At 38.8% G+C, this 21762-nt stretch overlaps 1 protein-coding gene across 5 annotated transcripts in view; it reads left to right on the forward strand.

The window, feature by feature from the left end:
* The first annotated feature begins 621 nt into the window (after positions 1-621).
* Positions 622-21762, forward strand: part of ralgps1 (Ral GEF with PH domain and SH3 binding motif 1) — an 87152-nt gene continuing 66011 nt past the window's right edge. For 4 of the 5 annotated variants that reach the window (XR_011979833.1, XM_072682083.1, XM_072682085.1 and 1 more), the window contains exons 1-5: positions 622-963; positions 7616-7708; positions 10565-10691; positions 14994-15098; positions 16801-16851. Coding sequence is in view for 4 of the 5 variants with exons in the window: in XM_072682083.1 (XP_072538184.1) it covers positions 10635-10691; positions 14994-15098; positions 16801-16851 (213 nt within the window). In the remaining variant the exon portion in view is untranslated. The remainder of the gene's footprint in view (positions 964-7615; positions 7709-10564; positions 10692-14993; positions 15099-16800; positions 16852-21762) is intronic. The other variant, XM_072682084.1, reaches the window with a different exon arrangement.

Here is a 21762-nt window from a genome sequence, read left to right on the forward strand (position 1 = left end):
ACTAAAATTGCATTTGTTTGTAAAATAAAGTTGCTGATTTGGCACATTGTCTCGTGTTTTTTTTTTTTTGTTTTGTTTTTTTCTCCTCCTTATATTAGTTTTAAGGCCGTGAATTTTTTGCTAAGCGTACCTCTCATATTCGTCGCCAGGTGTCGCTATGTACACTTTTCGAAAATGCCTCGTTGGCTCTTCAATACGTTTAAAATCCTGCCTGCGGAAAGAAGAGCTTCTTCATTGGTATAAAAACAGTCAAAACAGTAGCTAGTATAAGTACATTAGTCTGAAATGTTTATTCAAAATCTTCACAGCAGCTCTTTTTAAAAGGAAAAAATACGTTTTTAAAAATCCACAGCTACAACCTACAGATGGCGGCGACAATAAATGACTTAAGATGTTATTAAAGTCCTAATAGTTTGCAATCTCCAGCCATTTTCCCGGTTATCTTTGGCCCTATACGTCCAGTATCAGCATGAAATAAAGACGAAGAGAGGGGCACCTGCGCGCGACAATCCTGACCTAATTCATGATTGGTTGCCTCGTGTGCAGGCGGGATTTAGCCGTGCAATGGGCGCTAAGGATTGGTCAACTCCGCTTTCCGTCAAAGACAGCTCGTACCTGACGCTTCCTGGTGTCGATGCCCAGCTGTTCCTAATATCTGCCCTCCTCTCCGCCATCCGGTAGTATCGTACACGACCCCACGCTAGCGTTTCTATCACACACCCAAAACACCGTAGCTGAGATGATGTTCATTTGGGAAGATGGGAAAATGTAAATGGAAAAACCTCATGTAAAAGTCTAGACCTCATTCAGAGACGGCGAATGTTCTTCAGATATGGAGCCGCATCGAGATTGGAATTATTTTTGAACAGACGACCGGACGCCAGCTTCACCCAGTCCGGTGCATGCAACTGAATCTGTGGAGACAGGCTGAAGACGGCGGCGACGCTTTCATTTAGGTAACGGGTGAGTGTTAGCTAGCAATCTTTGCTTGGTCGCGTCTGTCACGGTTTAGCTTCAGCATCACGTTTGACACATGAAAAAACACACGGCTCTTAGAGACTTGCGTCATGGCAGCTATCCTGATGTGCCTCCTAAAGACGGAGCAGCTACCACGCTTAATATCATGCCAGCGCCATTGCGTTGAAAATACCAGTTAGAGGATGCTTCTGGTTATGCCGGGGCTGGAGTTTTTTCGTGATGGCCTAAGACCTGTCACGGAATAGCCAAACATGTTCTTCATTTTAAATGGGAATCTGCATGCATCTGTATCTCGAATGTAGGCTACCTTGTCTGTTATTATGATTATACCGCTACCTGCATGGGTGCTCCCTTGTGAGCGCTTGAAAGCGGCTGCTTGCTGTAAATAAACGCACGAATGTGTGTTGTAAGCACTGCAGAGCAAATGTAGCCCAGTGGTTGCCATCGGGCTTGTTTTTCTACGCTAGATCAAGTGGTTCCCTTCGACGTTTTACAGTTTAACACAGGACTTCTTAAAATGGTACATATGAATTTCCGTTTAGATTCGGAATCTGGAATAAATCTTGGTTATAGCAGGCGAGTAGACTGGAGCACGTGGGAAAGTACCTGTCTTTACAAGTGGATTGTGCTTTCATATTCAGCTCTGACATGCCACAGTAAACATAGGCTAGTGTGTATTGGAATGTTATAAACTATGACACTGTTTTATTTAAATCTTCATCTGGTCATGCTGACCATGAGCATGACCGCACACACCGCAGACATGGATTCTGTACTTTCTGAAAGCATCTCTTGTTAGACTCGTGGTTAAATATGCATGTATAGCTTATTGTAAAGTGAATTATTAAAAACGCAGCATGTCACTTTTATACGCCAAATGCTTAGCAAGGCTTATAAGAAGCAGGCCTTTCAATTTCAATCAACTAACCTGCAATGTTCGATTATTGGCTCATATTTCCGTAAATGGGCCAGTGCTCCCTTGAGGGTCAAACGAAAATGAAATGATAAGATTCAAAAGACTTAAATTAATATATCTGAAAGATTATATATATATATTCCTTTTCCATGCCGGCACTGTAAACTGTATATTATGTGATAATGCATTATTTTCGTTCAATTGATCTCTTCCTCTAAAAAAAACAAACAAAAAAAACACAAACAAACAAACAAAAAAAAACAGCAGCAGTTATTTGCTTGAGGGCTGTGTTTATATAAATTAAAAGGCTGATAGATGCTGTCTTGCATGCTACAAAGAAAAACCACCACAGTAATTACAACGTCCAACATCCACTTGCTGTTATTTCTGAAACCAGAAGGGCACTTTAGTGCGTAACTGTGGACTGTAGGTTTTTAATAATGTATAATGTAATGTTTGTATGCAATTTTTCTGCAAAATTACTAGTATTAGTGAATACAAGAATAATTGATTTCTTACAATTTGTTGAGCCAAACCTATTTAGCATACACCAAAAAGATGTAAATAAATGCAATGAAAGGAGGCTGTGTCAGACATGATAAGTGTTTTTTTCACCATAAAGTAGCAAACAGCCAATGTCAGCATGGTGGAATACAAATACAGTATGGACAAATACTGGTATTGGGACGCCTGCTTATTCATTGTTTCATTCTGAAGGGTATTTTAAAAAAAAAAAAAAAAAAAAAAAAAAAAAGTTTATCCTGCTTTTATTGCCGCTATTGTTTCTACTATATTTTAGAGCCTTGTTGTGAGTATTTGGTTACAGTTAGCCACAAGAACAAGAGTTGGATCTTGGATGATTCTCCACCCTACCTCATCCCAAAATTGTTGGATGGAGCACCATCATTACAGAGAACATGACTCAAGTGCTGGGAGATTTTATACCCCCTAGCCCACCCATGCCTGGCATTGGGCATGATGTCAAAAGGTTCATGTTTATTTGCTCCAGAGAGTCCTAATTGTTTTGGCAGGACTTTTCTACAGGGATTCATCTGCATTCATCAAGGTAAATGACATCTATTTCAGCAAACTAAATGCATCCATTTGAAGGGGTGTTCATAAACAGTTGAACATATAGTGTATATTTTATTTGAATGGCCTCTAAAGTGTTTCTGAAGAATATGTGGGTGCAATATTGCAAAAATGAACTTTTCTAAGTGTATCTGGGAGGATATTGACTTATCCCATTGATTGTCTTGGGAGGCTATTCTGTAGCCTGGCAAGTTCTCACTGTAAGTTGGGATAACAATGCAATATATGTTATGCAAATTAACCTTAGAAGTACTACCAATAGAATAGGACTCATATGAGCAAATTAACATTAACGTTGTGGCACCTTGCCTAATGTAAGGCATGAGCAGGTGCAGTAATTCTTTTGTTCATACAGTAGGGGTGTATGGGTAATTATTCAAATACTTTTTAAAAGTGTCCTAGTACCTCCCCACTCTGTGTGTTCATGTCCCACCCCCGTAAAAACCTACTACCATGTGTGTAGTCACAAGGCAACTCCTCTCATCAAATCATATCACCCAGAACTACCATATGTTAGATTCATCCAATAACGTTGTGAATATCGGAACCAAAAACGGAAGGAAGTGAAGTCAGGACTGGGATGTAAAATGGGGCTTCATTCTGGAAAAGCAAAAGTTGCACTTTTCTTCGTTGCTGGTTTGAACATTTAAGAGTAATGTTCTAAATGGTTTGATGGGTACAGTATTTATTAAGGTTTTAAATTGGAATCATTCAGATAATAAACCTAACAGTTATTGTGAACAAGTCGCAGCCATCAAATGAGGCGTTTTATTGTAATCACTTGGCAGCCAAATGTTAAGGACATGCTTAAGGCTAAAAAAAAAAAACTAAAATTGCTTTGCGACAGTTTCCTAATTTTTCCCAAATGGCAGAGAATGTATATTCTGAAGAAAGCTTAAATAAATCTTTCTGTAGTTTCTCAAAGGGATGCTAAGAAATATTGTGTTTCAGACTGTGTGGGGGATGCACAGGAGCAGAGACCAAAAAGCACACTTGTTTATGTAATATCAGGAGTGTAGCTTGTAACTGAAAATATGTCTCCTGTAGGTAGATTATATCTCTAAAAACACTGAAATTTGTGTAGTTTTGTGTTTGTGGTGGAGAAATTCTACACTTCCTAGTTTTAACACTTGGTTAACATGTAAAACACTTCAAAACATTCAGAATGCCCTTTTTATTTAACACATTTATAGAACATTTTGATGAAATTAAATTAAAGATTAAATGTATAGTACCAGCACTCAGGGACTATTTATGGAAAGATATAGTACTGAAACTCAGACACATTTCACAGTTATGATTTTCTGGATTTATCTGGATTTATTTTATTGAACCAGGGATAGAGAGAATTCATTTATGCTTACTGTGTCAAAATGTCTTTCAGTATTTTCTGCTCCCAGAATAAGGAGGAAGAAAATGAATAGTTTTGTTGGTTTGAGTAGTTTATACACTCATCGTCCACTTTAATATAACTATCTGCCTTATTTGCACTCAGCACTATGAGTTCCACCTGTATTAAAGATCCACTATACATTGAAAAGCCATAACAATAAACCACCTAACTAATATTGTTTAGCTTGTGTTATGCCACCATAACAGCCTTGACTTGTCAAGACATGGACTCTGCAAGATCCGGAACGAAGAGGTTAGCAGCAGTAAGTTGTAAGTTCTGTAAATTGTTAGATATGGCCTCCATGGATCAATGGCCTTGGACACCCATACTCTTGTCTCTGGTTCACCGGTTGCCCTTCCTAGGAAACTTTTATTATTTACTGACTGCTGCATACCGGTAACGCCCTAGAAGACCTGCCATTATGGCGATTTCTGATTTAATGTTTAACTGTTCATTTCTAACCACCTCCACTTTTTCTGTAACTGTTCTACTTGATTATTTTACCTTTTCTCATTATATCATCATATCATTATATTAGTGTTTGTCTCAGTTGAGCTTTATTTATTTTTTGTTTGTTTAAACAAAATTTTGTTTGGTTGCTTAAAATCTCATTTTGATTAATTTATTTAAAAGTTGACTTGATTTCAGATTTTACCCTTTTATCGTCAAACTCTGGTTTTATTTCTTTTAATTTTGGTGTATTCATTTCCATTTCTGTTTATTTTCTTTTTTGTTTTACTAGTAGATTTTAAATACTATATTAAGTGTTTAATTCCTGTCTGTCTGTAAATGCTTGGCTACATTTGAAAATAAGTCAGTCTCAGCATACACCCACGAAAAAAAAAAAGATTGACCGATTATGGTTGATCACAGTGGTCCATTACAGAATGTAGCCTGCATAGTTTGAGGGAAATAAAAAAAAACTGGCATGGTGTGGGGTCCCCTGTATTGGGCTTTGAAATCCTTGCTCTACCCCTTTTTTAATCATGATGATGGATGTTTCTCATACATGAGTGTATCATGTATTTCTACATATGGCATTGTCAAGCTGATTGGCTAAGAGTGGTCCATTACCTGTCCTAACCTAGGTGGAAAAGCCTTTTGATGGGTATGCGTTTTTCAGTTACATAATATAGAATTTGTTGTTAAACTGTTAGAAAGAATAAAAACAATAAAGGAAAGAAAAAAGCTATTTATTCAAATGATACTCCAAATGTATTCCTCAGTGTTTCTTCTCACAGTAAGTGTACTAAATGTTACATATTATATGAAAAAATAAAGGTAGTCCTATTGTATCCTCTGTTTTGTACACAGTGAACTTGCGCATCATAAAAGCACTATCTATGCATGACAACTATTGAAACTTTTTTTCTATAGTTTTGTGTCTGTATTTTTGCCAAATACAGAGAACATTTACAATGAATCATTTCAGTTTTTTAGTTACTTCATGTGACTTGTATCCTGATAAAAAATTTACCTTTGCATTGGAATTCAAGCTTTAGATGACCAATATTGAGTGCACTGCACTCTTTTTCTACCCAATAAATGTTGTCTGCTCACAGACACGTCCTCTCCTCTGACAGAGAGCAGCCATGAGAGCAGAACAGCGCTCCTGGATAAAAGCAATGTCTCTTTTATAATACACAGAAATAAACACAATGGGCAATATTGAGGTCTATATATTGTTTGAATTAAGTAAGTAATTACTATGACAATTTTAACATCCCCCACAAATATGGCTTTGTATCTATGTTTTACGCATTGTTTTCTGTATGCAACAACCATGAAGGAACCAAATGCGTAGTGATTTGGGGAATTTAAATACCTGAAAGTCCAGACCAAGGTTCATGTTTTGTTACATAGTGTACATTTTGATTGGTTTAGTTTTGGTTTCACATTGCATTTTAGCGAGTACACTAAAGAACTTGACGTGATCTGTCTTTGCCCTGTCGTTATCACAGTTTGGTTTATAGAGGAATGTGTGTGTTCATTTTGGCAAGTAGCCATTCCTGGGGGAAAAACAAACAAAAAACAAGCATTTATTTGGTTGCCTCTGTACTGCTAATATTATGGCATTACTGCCAGCAGAACATATTTCAAGTGCTGTACTCAAGACTAGTTTGAATTTGCTAAATGAACATGCTTGTCTTTGACCAAGTATATTTCCAACAGATTTGATAGTCCTCATGTCCTGCTACGTCTCATTTTTACTTCATTTTACATTCTTTTTCTTTTGTTGTTGAACCCCTTTCACCTTGTACATAAGCACACACACTTCACAGTTCTAACTAAATTAGTTATAATTCATAGAACCATTTGTCCTAAAATAGAACCAAGTGGAACTCCCAAGACCATGCTAAACTACATAGTTACAAAATAATTCATAATCGTATCTGCAATAGGAATGATAACTGATAACTGTTTTGATCCTTTGGTCCACCTATCACACCTGCTATTTTGGTTCAAACTGAAAAGCCAGAAGGCCCTGATCAAACAAGGTAGGTGTAGGTTCTAATATGCTTTGTGATGGTTTATTTGCAGAGATGTATAGAATCAAAGTACTAAAATGGTGTATCTGTACTCTACTGGTGTTTTTGTTCCTACTTCCACTTTCCACTCAAACCCACATTATCACTGCCAGAGCGGTAGATGGCACAGTCACTGTGTTTGATGAAACCTGCTGTGAATTCTGTTTAGCCTATCTTTTGGGCACGTTTATTTAGAGAGTTAATGAATTTCATGTACATGTACTTGGTCTTGTACATTCCTGTCCTTGTACTGCAGCCAAAGGAATTGTGACAGTCCTCAAGTCCAAGCATTTGAAATAATATAAACAGTGATATTCAGACTTTTGACTGCTTTTGAACTACATAACGCAGTACTTGTACTTTTACTTGGTCAATTTTAGAATAAATTACTTGCAGTACTTAAGTACAAAAAATGTTGAATACTTTATTACTTTTACTTAAGTATGATGCTTAAAGAACACTTTTACTCAAGTCACGTTTTTGATAGAGCACTTGTACTCTTACTCAAGTCTGGGTCTCTAGTACTTTATACATGTCTGTTTATTTATGTGCAGTTACCTTTCTGTGGTATTGTTTACATCCTGTACAATGTACGTTAAAGAAGGAGAACTCATGATCTAAATATTGAATGAATTGTTTAAATCAGTGAAATGTCTTGAGCATTCAGAGATCACATGCCACTGTTTTGTTTTTGTTTTCTTTTCACAGTGCTGCTTCAGACGCTTTTGAAGTACAAAGAGTGGCCTGATGGCCCAGGCAGCATAGGATTTGAAACATGTAAAGATCAGCAGTCCGAAATGGGTAAGTGTAATTGAGCAAAGTATGGTACATAAACTTAAAAATTAAATTTATTGTAGGGCTGCACATGATTTGTTGATCATTGTTTATGACAATAGATTCACTGTCTTTTTAAAAAAAAAATTATAAGTACATATTACATATTTGTTAAAAAAAGAAAAACACAGACAGAAAGTGTGCAGTGACTCCATTGCCAGCAATACTGCAACTGAATGAGCAGTGTATATATAGTTAGTGTAAATATGAAAGTGGTTGGGGCACAGGTTGCAGCTCTTCTACATATTTCCAAGCTGAGAAAAAGCTCTTTGGAGCACTTCATTGCACATATGAACACTGTAGAATGCTGTGTTCTGTTAAATGTTCCAACAGATGCATGATTGGTATTGCAGCCTTGCCAGTTTTAGTGTTGTGGCTCCCTTCTTCTTTCAGAGTTCAGCTTTTATTGCTATGGTTACTAGGATGTTGTAATGTTTCCTGGACAAATAAATTTATTTGAAACAATCAAGATGTGATTAATGTGTAGATTTTTTTCCCATTCGATTGCATAGTTAGCTTGCATACTTCCTCTATTTTCTTACCTTTAAAAGTAATTTGACACTTACCCAGTAAGCAGCATCATGGCTAGATGTGGCTGGAGATGTTTCCTCATAATTCCATGACAAATTAATTAAATAAAGTGTTCCAACTGTTAAATTGGTTAAACCATTCATGCAAACTTGGTATGCCACCATTAGGCTGGAAAAGCAAAACAAACCTATCAGAGGGATAACATGATTTTGTTTAGTTACTTTCGGACTATGTAAAAAATACTGTAATTCTTTTTCTGTATACTTTGAAGCAGCATTATTGAAATTACTTCATGCAAACTGGTTGGTACTTGCTTCTATTTATTGTTGGCAACATTTGTATTATTTGGTTTAAAAATAAACCATTAAATATTTGATTGATTTTACATCATCAACTTTTTAGTCACATGAAGCCAGTCATTGCATCTTACTGCCAATTCTCTTGTGTCAGCTTACGCCTGCCAAGCCTAGTTTCATGCTGAGTGATTGGGGAATGGGCAGTCCTACTCACTCAGAGTCTCCCGACAGGGTTTTTAATATCCTGTGCCATAGATGCTTTTAAAGCCAATGACCAGTAGTGTGGTCCCTTAAAACTGATGGACAGGGTAGAGGATGACCGACAATAATATAGGCAAGAAATGGGTCACACTAAACAATTGTATTCTTGGGTATCTTGGTCAAATTACATATTTTTGTCTTTTTCTAATTTTAAAATTTGAATGCAAACATGCTGGTATTTTGAAGAATCAGTTCTTCCATCCTCTCATGCAGTGTTGTCAGTGATGCTTGTGCCCACACTGTAGAAACTGCTAGCTTAAAAATACTTCATCAATTACTTTCATTTTAAAACTTTTAAACAGTTGCTTAGAGCAGTCCCTGTTTAATACAAGCTTTTTAGGAGCCTGAAATGTTTAAAGCATGAACATTTGCAAAGGAGCAAAAAAGGGCAACAAAATGTGTCATTTGGACACTGTATGTATAAAACTATATTTAAGGTGTGCTTAATTAACTGTTAATTAATTTTAATTATTAATCAACCATTATTTGGTATATTAAATTCATTGTTTGCTAGTTATTTAGGGAGAGTGTCTGTTTGTTGCTGTTTTCCAAAGAGGGATGTCATTTTAATTTACTAAAGGGAATCAGTGAATGAAGAACCCAGTGATATGAATAGGAGTAGTCTTAGCACACAGACTGATCTCTTGCTAGGTTTCTGGGTCTGTAGTACAAGGACTCTCCCTTATTACTGCTGTGGGAACAGAGTTTTGCAGTGCTGATACAGCTCTTTCAGGTCTGGAGTGTGATTATCTTCTGACCTTTTTTTGCTATTCCTCTGGTAACAAGTAGTGCTACGAGTAACGAGGGGAAATTTAGAGGACAAACGCAGCAGAAATCCGTGTCTAGTATGATTGTGTGCTGAACTGCTTCCTGCCATGTCAAAATCTGGCGGTTTTCTGTTTGTTGTTTTTTGAGTTAATTGGCACTACTATTAACTCTTTAGGTTAGGGTTTCATCCCCACCATGTAGCAAAACAAGAGAATGGTTGAGAAAAAACTGTGCAATAGGTCAGATGTGAATGCTGGAGATGAGATGTGGCTTATTGGACTGAGAAATGGCTGATTTGCTAAATGTAGGGCAGACTGGGATGCAGGAGTCGGGAGGAGAGACAAAGGAGCCTTTACTGCTGGAGAAGCCTTCCCTCTGCTGGACAAACTGAGCGTTACATGTATTCCAGAATTCTACAGATTTCAGGATTTCACCAAGTGTTCAGATACTGTGTGATCTGGTTAATTTCTAAAACTGTATGTCTTATTTTCACAGTCAATATTTCATTGTTAGGATGGCTTATTATATATTTTAATAATAAGTTTTTGGTGTAGGCCTGTATAGTGTGTGTGTGTGTATAAATTTTGTAACAGATTTTTGTTGAGCTGAAATCAAAATGAAACTGTGACTATTTTTTGATTTTGTGTATATTATTAGTCAATAAAATGTGTACTCAATGTTTGCTCAAAATATATTATTTTTATTTTTTAAATGTTAAAATATTAAACTTAATTATTGTGTAAAAAGGCCATTACTGTGTAAACATGTCGTTTTATAAACTAATCTGAATAATACATAAAATAATTAATAGAAGCCATTTAAATTGAATCACTTATGGTTATGTTATTTGTATAGTATTTATTTTTAATGATGTAAAATTGATTTCTACAGAAACATCCTTAACAAATCATTATTTAAGTGAATACACCCATTACAAATGAATTAAGCAAAAATCTGTGTTTTGCAGGGATGGCTGAAAGGTCGTGTGTTACAGTGAGCAGCTGAGGTCTGCTGGGTCTCCTCATTTGGCTGAGAGCATGTACAGGAGGAATGGGCTCCCTGCCAACATCAGCATCACCTCTGCCACCACCCAGGTGCTAAACAACCCCTACACACACATGCATACAGTATATAGGCTGCTTGACTTCTCAACACAAAGTATTGATTAGTGTCCTCTATATGTTTGGACAGTGTGATTTAAACATGCAGTACATTCAGAACATTAACTGTTTTAAACGTTCATAGTGTCAAAGATCAGTCATGGGCGTTTTTGGGGCATAGGCAGTTAGTCAGGGATTCATTTAATGTGTCCTTTTAAAATCGTAAAATCCTATAATCTGCACATCCCAAACTTCAAAGGAGGTGCCACACTTTCTACTACTTTCTAATAACATTTCCTAGCTGATTAGCTGTAGATCACAAAAACTGGAACTGCATGTTCCTTCTCTTTATTTTCAGTGACCTCAACAAAAAATGTGTTATGGAAGCTTTCCATAGATGGCTGTTTATTACTCCTTTAAGGCGTTTGGGCAGCTGTTTACTTTGCTCCCAGAGTGTGCTGCATTAGTATGACTAAGATGGCAGCTCTCATGGGTAGAAGCTTATCGCTCTTGACAGCTGGAGAAGTATTTTCATTACAACTTTCACATTTCATTTCACATCTTATCAGTTAAGTATACACACATGCAGCTTGCAACTTGATTCTAAGGCTATAGCTAGAACAGTTATGACTATAGAGCAGTCCTAAATTCTAAAGTCAAAAGAACAAACTTAAATTGATGCAATCTCACAACACTCTTCGTTCTGTCTGTTGTTGTGTCAGAATTTCTTGAAGAATGGACCACTAGAAATGTTCCAGAATGACTTATGATAAAATCTTTTTTACATTGCCTTTCAATTGAAGGTTAAGAAGGGGCTTTCTTTCTCCTGTAAAGTTGCTGTTTTGGAGAAGTTTTTTTCGTAACATACGTGAACATACATACTTAAAGTGCAAATATTGAAGTGATACAGGAATGCTTTAACTCGTTTCGTTTACACTATTTAGGCATTACATTTACATTTATGGCATTTAGCAGATGCTTTTATCCAGAGCGACTTACAAAGTGCTTTGCTATTTACCCAAGAAAAGCCTTAGCTAGTTAGATTAGACCAATAATTCAAAGGATACCTCTAAGCTTAGACATTACTAAACACAAGACAATAAGGTGACCATAGTACTCTAATCGTCCAAGTACTCTCGGAAGAGGTGGGTCTTCAGTCTTGCGTTTGAAGACAGCGAGCGACTCTGCTGTTCGGACACCCAGGGGAAGCTCGTTCCACCACTTTGGTGCCAGGACAGAAAAAAGCCTGGACGCTTGTCTTCCGCGGGTTTTGAGGGATGGCGGGTCGAGCCGAGCCGTACTTGAAGCTCGAAGGGCTCTAGGTGCGGATCGGCTTTTGACCATTGCCATCAAGTACGGAGGGGCTGGTCCGTTCTTTGCTTTGTAGGCCAGCGTCAGGGTTTTGAATCTGATTCGGGCAGCAACAGGAAGCCAGTGAAGAGAATGCAGCAGTGGAGTGACATGGCTGAATTTAGGGACATTGAAGACGACCCGTGCCGCTGCATTCTGGATGAGTTGCAGGGGCCTGATGGTGCGCAGAGGAAGACCAGCCAGAAGAGAGTTGCAGTAGTCAAGTCTGGAAGTGACGAGAGACTGAACAAGCACCTGGGTGGCCTCTCTAGAGAGGAAGGGTCGAATTCTCTGGATGTTGTACAGGAGAAATCTGCAGGACCGAGTTACGTTTGCAACATGACTTGAGAACGATAACTGATCATCCATGACTACACCAAGGCTTTGAGCTTCTGTAGAAGGAGTGACCAGTGAGTTCTCAAAGGTGATGGCAAGATCGTTTTTTGGTCCAGCAGTTCCCAGGATGTACAGCAGCTCTGTCTTGCTGGGGTTGAGTTTGAGGTGGTCAAAGAAGAGACGTCGGCGAGGCATGCTGAGATGCGGGCAGAAACCTGTGTGTCAGACGATGGGAAAGAGAGCATGAGTTGAGTGTCATCGGCGTAACAGTGGTAAGATAATCTATTAGAGGATATCACTTTACCAAGAGAGCTAGTGTAGAGTGAGAAAAGAAAAGGACCAAGAACCGAGCCTTGTGGAACACCAGTGGAGAGACTACAAGGAGAGGACGTGTCGCCCTGCCATGTTACCTGGTATGAGCGTCCCTGCAGGTACGATGCAAACCATCGCCATGCAGAGCCGGTAATTCCAAGGCCGGCAAGGATAGACAGGAGGATCTTGTGGTCCACTGTGTCAAAAGCTGCGGAGAGGTCAAGAAGGATCAGAACTGAGGACAGTCTGGCAGCTTTAGCTGCATGGAGCTTCTCTGTAACTGCAATGAGAGCAGTTTCAGTAAAGTGTGCAGCTTTGAAGCCAGACTGGTGAGGGTCCTGAAGATTGTTCTGAGTGAGAAAGAGAGACAGTTGGTTGTAGACAGAACGTTCGAGAATCTTTGAGAGGAAAGAGAGAAGAGAGGTAGGTCTGTAGTTGCCGATGTCCAAGTTGTCCAGAGTTGGTTTCTTTAGGATAGGCACAACTCTGGCAGACTTATAGGCCGATGGTACATGACCTGATAACAAAGAGCTGTTTATGACAAAGGAGATGAAAGGAAGGAGGTTTGGAGCGATTGTTTGGAACAGAGGGGATGGAACAGGGTCTAGTGGACAGGTGGTAGGATTATTGGAGGTGAGAAGATGTAGCAGGTCATCTGTGGAAAGAGGAGAGAAGCAGGTCAGAGAAGAGGGAGGAGGAGGGCAGTGCCTAGAGAGGGGGGTAGAGGTAGGTGGGAAAGATCGGCGGATCTTGTCAACCTTTTCTTCAAAGAAGGAGACAAAATCTTCTGCAGACAGGGTAGTGGGAGGTGTGGGAGTAGGAGGGTTGAGGAGAGAGGAGAAGATGGTGATGAGTTTGCATGGGTCAGATGCAGATGATTCCAATTTCCCCCTGTATCAAGATGCTTTAGCGGCAGCAACTTCCGTTCTAAACCTGGAGAGAAGAGACTGATAGGAGTGGAGGTCGAAGTCGTGTTGTGACTTCCGCCACTTCCTTTCAGCCAGTCTTAGCTCTCTACGGTTGTTGCGGAGAACATCTGACAGCCACGGGGAAGGTGGAGAAGAATGTGTTGACCTAGGGGAGAAAGGGTAGAGAAGGTCGACAGAGGTGGAGATATATGAGAGGAGAGTGTCTGTAGCAGTTTCAAGTGGGAGAGAGGAGAAAGATTCAAGATGGGGAAGAGTGGTCAGGACAGTTGAGGCAAGAGCTGAGGGGGAAACAGAGCGAAGATTGCGGTGAAGAGTGGAAGAGCTTGCAGAAGTGGTGGTTGAAGGAGCAGAGAGGGGGAGTGAGAAGGAGAGAAAGTGGTGATCAGAGAAGTCCAAAGGAGTCACAGCCACATCCAGAGCATACAGGTCTGCTGAAGATCAGGTCCAGAGTGTTCCCTGCTCTGTGTGTTGGTGCAGACTGGTTGAACGCGCGATCAAAAGAGGATAGGAATGGGAGAAGGCAAGATGACTGGAGTTTCTCTGATGGAAGGTTGAAGTCAACAAGTGGGGTGTCAACAGGGAGTCCACTCAAGAGAACATCCAGTTCATTAACAAAATTGCCCAAAGGACCAGGAGGCATCAGTATGTCTAGATGATGGAGAGTGCAGTCATCGTTGATGGACTATTTAATGATTGCTACTGAACTGACATGAATGCCTAAAAAGTGAATGAACTAAAAGAATCCCCTTAATGAAGAGTGCATGTAAAAAGATTAATAGCTTTAAATGTGCGCACATATAAAGCCTGGCACTTCAAAGGTTCTGCATCAGGATAATGTGCTGACGAGAGAATTATTTCATGGTGTCTATATCTTTTCTCCTTATGTGTCTATTGTGAAGTCTATTTTTACACTTTGATATGAGATCCAAAAATGGATTCAATTATATTACTGGAAGGACTTCACTAAATCAGTTGGCACGTTATGACGGTCAATAAAATCATAGAAACACTGTGCTTATGTAGCTATGTATTTATATTCGGTGCTAAATGATCAGACGTAACAGTAATTCAACTGGACAATGGTAGTTAAATTGATTAAACGTTCACAGTAGAATTCTGAACTTTTTGGAACAAGGACAGTTAGAATGCAGCATAAATCATGGATTCATATTGTGTCCTAATTTTTAAAATCTACTCATATAATATTTTTGAATCTCTTTCTAGTAACTTAGAAAAAAAGGAAGTTGAAGTTGATGCATATTTGTTCTTGATGCAGTTAGGCATACTGTCGAATGCCCAGCTGGGCTAGCTTTAAGACAATTTAGAGAATGTGCTTATTTTATATTGTTTATATGTTCTTTCCTTGTAGGACAGCAGTAGTTCTGAGTCTCTGGATGGGCGGAGTTTGGACTCTGCTAAGAGCTATGATGCGGTGGTGTTTGACGTGCTCAAAGTGACACCTGAGGAGTTTGCTGTGAGTGTTTCAGTTTATGGACACGCACTCAGTAAACATCAGAGTAAAATGCTTTAGAAATATTGACATCTTGTAAAAATATGGGCTAATAAATTTTGCTTGATATTGCAGTGACAATACACTGTCTAAATGTTTGTGGACTTGTGGACACTGCTTCTAATAAATGCATTTAGCTATGTTAAGTTGCACCAATTGCTGACACAGATGTGTAAATGTGCGCACACAGCTTATCTAGTGCCTGTAGACAGGTTCTACCAATAGAATAGAACTGTCTGGAGGGGATAAACATGAACCTAGTGCCTGTTACACTGCTCAAAACTGGTGGTAAAATGAGCTTTAAAAAATTAATAAAAAGACACTATCTCACAGAACTGGAGAGACGATTGATCCTTACTGCCGGCGTACATGCTAAATGGAGGGTATAAGGTGATTGAAATGAAATATTATTATACCTTACTATTATGTGTATTTTTCGTTATATGACTTGTGTGTATGTATGTGTGTGTTGCTTTGTTTTTAAATTGTTATATTTGTTTGTCAGACCCCAGGAAGAATAGCTGCTAATGGGGATCCAAATAAAACAACAATACCTATTGTTGTTTTATTTGGATCCCCATTAGCAGCTATTCAATGCCACACCTGGCATTGGCACCATGCCTAATGCCAGGTGTGGACTAGAGAGGTATTAAGCCTCCTAGCATTGAGCTGTGGAGCAGTGAAACTGCAGAATGTGCTCCGTCTGAGACTTTTGGAATGAGTTGAGGGAGTTGGGATGAGGTGGGGTGGTGATCAACCAACGTCCTGACCTCAGTAACGCTCTTGTTGTTGAATGCAATGACATCTTAACAGCAATGCAGGAAAAAAAATTAAATACCTAAATTTGAGAAGAAGCAATGGATGAGCATGGTTCCTCAGAGCTCCACAACATTGTAGACCTATTACCATGCTTGATGATCTGTGAAAAAGATGGGGAAAAAATCAGCCATGACATTAGTATCACTGCCAGGTGATAAATGAAAGTGAAAAACGTTTCCATCTACAGTTGCATCTGTCAAGAAGTGGGCTATATTAAGCAGCAAGTGAACAGTCAGTTCGTAAAGGCCATGTGTTAAAAGTAAGAATTGACAAGGGTAAGGATCTGAGCCACATTAACAAGGGGCAAATTGTGATGGCCAGTCGTTCTGGGTCAGAGCATCTTTAAAACACCAGGCAGGTCTTGTGAGGATTTTCTGGTATGGCAGGGGTCTGTACCTACTCAAAGTGGTCCAAGATTGATCCATAGAGGCCCCACCTCAGAACTTGCAGTACTAAAAGGATTTGCTGCTAAGATATTGGTTGCCAGTTACCACAGGACTCCTTCAGAGGTCTTGAGGAGTTCATGCCTTGAATGGTCAGATCTGTTGTGCACAAGGGGGGGTTCTTTTCAATATTAGGCATGGTGCTAATGTTGTTAGGCTGATCGTTTTATGTACATAAAATTTTATTCATATGCATTTCTAGGTATAGATCCATCCAGTGCAATTCTAAGCTAATAAGAAAAGAGACCATCATTGTCATGGTTTTGAAATGAGATTATTTAGTGTCCACATAGTGCATGTTTAATCATATCCAAAACAGAAGTTTAAGTTAAGTTTTCTGCTGCTTAACCAGGGAGACTTTTAATGTTGGAGAACTTTGATCTTTTTTTTTTTCTTCCTCAAAGGGCCAGATCACTTTGATGGATGCTCCTGTATTTAAAGCAATACAGCCTGAGGTAAGGTTTCAGATGTGGGTGGCAACTGCATAGCATAAGAGCACAAGAGTAGTAGGGCTGTGTATCCCACAGCTGGGTCCTCCGGGTGCTTTGCATTCTGTGATGTTTGAGATTCTACTGACGTGGCAGCTCTCTGTACAGCTGTGTGTTCCCGACACTCACTAAGGCTCCCACAGAGCCAACCTCTACAGAACACAGTGTCTCAGCCGTTCGACTCCAGAGCACTTACATCATTACAATCGTGCACTGGCCAGGAACTGGCCTTACATGGTGCCTCAAAAAGGACAATCTCTAAAAAGGAAACTTTTACAAAAAAGAAAGCAAAACTGTCCATATCTTTATGTATGTCAATGCAGTCACTTCACAAGGCAAGGAAAGTAATTTTGCAATTGTTATAGGTCTATTTGTCATGAAAAGCACTAGGGATTTCCTGATTTGATTCAGTGAAATAGGTTTAGGGATGATGCATACACCTGTTGATGAATCGAGTATCACCTGTTTTAACCTACTAGCATTATGAGACCAGAGACTAACACTCAAATGCCTCCTTGCGCCATATGGTGGTGCACTACTTCATGACATAAAGGTTTCTATGCGATGCATTCACAATGTTTGTGCTGTGCATAGTGTTGGTGTAAACTGTTTTGTTTCTCATGTTGTGCACTATATAGTGGGTAGGGAGCCATTTGAGATTCAGCCACAATGTTTACTGTGTTGTCTGAGTCGCACTACTACACTACACTGTATATTGGTTATTTCAGTTAACTATGAAGTGATTTCTTTGCAGTATTTTAAAGTTGCATTTATTTTATGTTTTTAATATACATTTTTATTTCAAATTTTACCCCATTTTCTACCTAACCTATGCCCACAAAACTAGGAGGGTGAAACTACTAGTCTTCTCTGATGCATGTGAAGTCACAACAGCTAACAGACGCCTGTGCTTACCTACATTACACTAGTGGTGATGTGGGAACAAAAAGCCATCAACCCACCCCTGAGAGAGCAAGACCAATTGTGCTCTTTCAGACTCCGGCTGCTGTTGGCAAGCAAACCGTTTAGAGTACAGATAACCATTCCTTTTTTCTGTTGTACAAGATCAAAATGAATGACCTGCACATCTGTCCAGGGGTTTCCAGACAGTTTTTTTTGGCTGGATGATGTCATGCTATGTGTTATCTTCTTGGCACTTGGTAATTTTTTTCCTTCTCTTTTATATGGCTGGCTGTGTTTGGAATAGTCTGGCAGCTATTAAATCAGTCTCTCCCTCTCTCACACTCGCACTCATGCTCTTTAACTTTCTCACTCTCAGAAGCGGACAGAATGTGCTCTTATGTTTGGTGTGAGTGGGTCTGGATGGTTTTATCTTATTCCAGTGTTTGAATAACTGTTAGTCTAAGTAACATTAGTGTCATTACAGAAGGATGACCACTAAGTGGCTGACCTACTTTCCAGTTTACCTCAATTTAAAAATTCAATTTCTCTGAATAGAAACACCCATAAACTGCCATGTGTCTCAGTGGGTAGATGGTTTTATTGTTTTTGCCATTTGAAAAGCATGCAGTTGTCACGATTTCTTTCTTTTTTCTTTTTTATAACAACGTTGAGCACCTTCCTCTTAAAAATGAACCACGTATGAAACACGCATACATATAACTAGCATAGTGTCAACATACAGTCACTGTCATGCAAAAAAATGAAAATACAGAACATAAACTGTAAGTGATTTAGAATGTGCTCATTACAAGAACCTGGAAACCCAACTGATAAATTGTGATGTTAACTCTGTATTGGCTTTATGTATTGTCTTGTGTTTTTGTTTTGGAGGGAGGACGCAGGGGACTATGTAAATCTTTTACATATAATGATTCTCAGCATCTAAACTCTGATGAGAATAAAAGTCTATCTGGTTGCAAACTTTGGACGCGGTAGACGCATAAGTGTGCAGACCTTGTTTGTCTGGAAGGTATATACCTGGTTGGAGCAGGGGCAGAGTTTGTGCAGTTCAGGAAACAAGATATTTGAAAGAAGAACACCCCATTGAAAACATTTTACAAAGCTACACTGTGCCAACATGCAGCCCTGACAAAGTGAATCATTATACTCTGCCAATATGGCATTATACAGAACCCAGAAAGAATACAACACACCGACCTTCTGTTTAATTTTTTTTAGGGGTGGTGTGTCCATGTTTAACAAGCGAGTCACAAGAAGAAGCATCTTCTAGCTGGAAACTACTTTTAAAACTTCAAACAACGACTGAGAACAAAGCACACACAGTCCTGTTAATCACTGTTAAAAGCATTGGTGACATAACAGCAGAAATAATGCATGTAAATGTTTACTCAGTCTTTCTTGTTATATTATTGTGGGTGATACAGGTCGCCCAAATAAAGCCTAAGACAAGGACCTCTGTCGATGCTGTTCCTGCTCTATGCTCCTGTCCATAGCAACTTAATCCTAAAACTTAATAAAGCATGCATTTGCAGAAAATGTTGGGCATGGATTATTTTGCTGTGGACAAAAGCGTAGAGCAGAACATGAATAAGTTTGTATTACAAATGGCTGCCTTGGTTAATTTTCAAATGTGCACACTAGCAACATTTTTTTCCCTCTTTTAGTTGTAACAGTAATTATGTTTTGGTGTGATATCTGAGCTTTACAGTTATAAGGTAGAGACCCATAGCTTTCATTTCAGCAGTCTGCTGCTCTGTTTCCACACACTTTCCTCTCTTACTTGATTCTCTGTTTAATGCTGAGCTCCATTACTGCTCCGTGTTAGAAAATGCATCTGCAGGGAAGGATATATCCATCAAGCCTCACCGCAGCGCAGTTGTGGCTGCATTAACTGCCCTGGCGTTCACACCATTTTGTATTGTTAATAGAGGTCTGTGTGGGGCTCAGGAAATGGTATAAAATATCTCCACCATTCTTCTTCCCTAGAGCTTTATTAGTCATGAGTGAATATGATTTTCCATTGCATTTTCAGATGCTGAGCTGTGGTGTTTATCTGCTTGTAGTCAGTATATTGCCTGTGGCTTTATGGCCAAAAAAGAAGTTCTAAAACCATGTCCAGGGGACCTTGTAGATTTGCAGCAAACATACAACTTATAAAGAGGTGCTAACATCCATCTTATTTGTGCTATTTGCTTGAGCTAATTAGATTGCCCTGTAATAGAAATGCACCGTCAGGCATGCTGAATTCATTAACCTACAATAGTAGCTCCCTCTGGAAAAAGAGTTAATATTAAAAGTGCTGACTTTGACTTCCTTGAATATTAATTCTGGATACTTTACTACCATTCATTACATCAAGGCCTTCCAAATCTGACATTTTTGACAGTGGAAGTGGTTTTATTCTACCCCAGAGGCCACACATTAACATGGTATTTGCTTGTGTTGTCTTCAGCATGCTTGCTCCCTCTAAATTGCTTTAACTGAATGTTTCATAGAGTGGGTCTAACAGGCACGACTTGCCTTGATAAAAATAGACAGATTGCGAAGCAGAGAGGCATCTTTTTAAGCATATAATAAACTTTCTGTTACCATTTTTTTTTTCTTTCTTTCTTTTCTTTTCTTCAATTTGGAGCAGAGCCTCAACAGCTTGGCTTGTGTAAGTGACCCTGCCTTATATAAAAAAAGAAAGAAAAGTTTGATAAACCTTTTATCCTGGCATGTCAACCATGGACAATATAGATGGAAAAAACATTCAATTCTGAGCCGTTTGGTGGATTTTCAAAAGAACTAAATGAGACATTGTTGGGAATGATTGTTAAATATCAGCCCATGTGGACAACATGGAGGTAAGGCCTCCTGTTGTTTCTGTATTAAACGGTGGAGCTCAACAGTATTTTGTTCTCACTGTGGCTTTAATTCGCTGCTTAAATATAAAGCTTAACAATTAGAAGAGACATTTTGACTTACCTTGTTCTGTTGATTTGGTTTTTAGGTGGGGCCCCACTGCTTAATCCAAATTGATTACCTTGTATTGTGTCTTCAAATAAGGAAATTAGTACAAATTTACTGTACTTTATAAACATTTGGGATATCTGTCACACTATACGCTACGCTAAAGTTCTGAAGATGTATCAGATGTGCATGTGCCTAGTTAGTGTTTTTAATGAACACTGGGACCGTTGATGTTTATCTGATGAATCAGTTTCTTGTAGCCCAACCTTGCATCAGACCAGTTCTTATGTTTACTTAACCCTAAGTTTGCCATTTTGAGAATAAAGCAGGCTAAAAAAAATACAGTGCATTGACATTTTTCTGGATTTGTATTTTAGCTCCTATTCAATGTTATAACACTTTAACATACTCTTATGACACTGAATTTTAACATTGCTTCTGACACAAATTCAGCATCTGATATTTTTTTTAAAACCAGCAGGTAAGAGACTTTACCTGTTGTCATTAGGTTCTATTTAGTTCCACATCATAGCAACATTGTGTTAAAGATAAAAATGCATTGCCTTTACAAAAGAACAAAGCCACCATTTCTCACCATGACAGACATGATGTATTATTGAATTAGCCTAAAGGCAATCAGGTAAACTAGACTTAATTAGACATGTCTCCCTTTCTTCAGGTCTGTGTAAATGTGTGTGCGCAGCCAGTCCTGAATCAACTTGTGTGGGCTAAAATGGTGACTTTGCAAAAAGACAGGAATATTTTGGTAATGAGGGACAATATCCAAAAGGGTCTGCTGCTTACACACGTGGAAACTTTAGCTTCCAAACCCACAACTTAAACACTTCTAAATATTTCCAGCTGCCTTTTCACTGCACAGTCTGTGAGCCTGCTGTAAAACTATAACATACAGCATTACCATACCTTATATGAACCTGAAAGACTATAATGAGGCATAACATTTGCCATGAAGTTGGGACATCATAGCATGTTAAATAGGCC

This window comes from Salminus brasiliensis, chromosome 6 (genome assembly GCF_030463535.1).
Source record: "Salminus brasiliensis chromosome 6, fSalBra1.hap2, whole genome shotgun sequence".
NCBI lineage: Eukaryota > Metazoa > Chordata > Actinopteri > Characiformes > Bryconidae > Salminus > Salminus brasiliensis.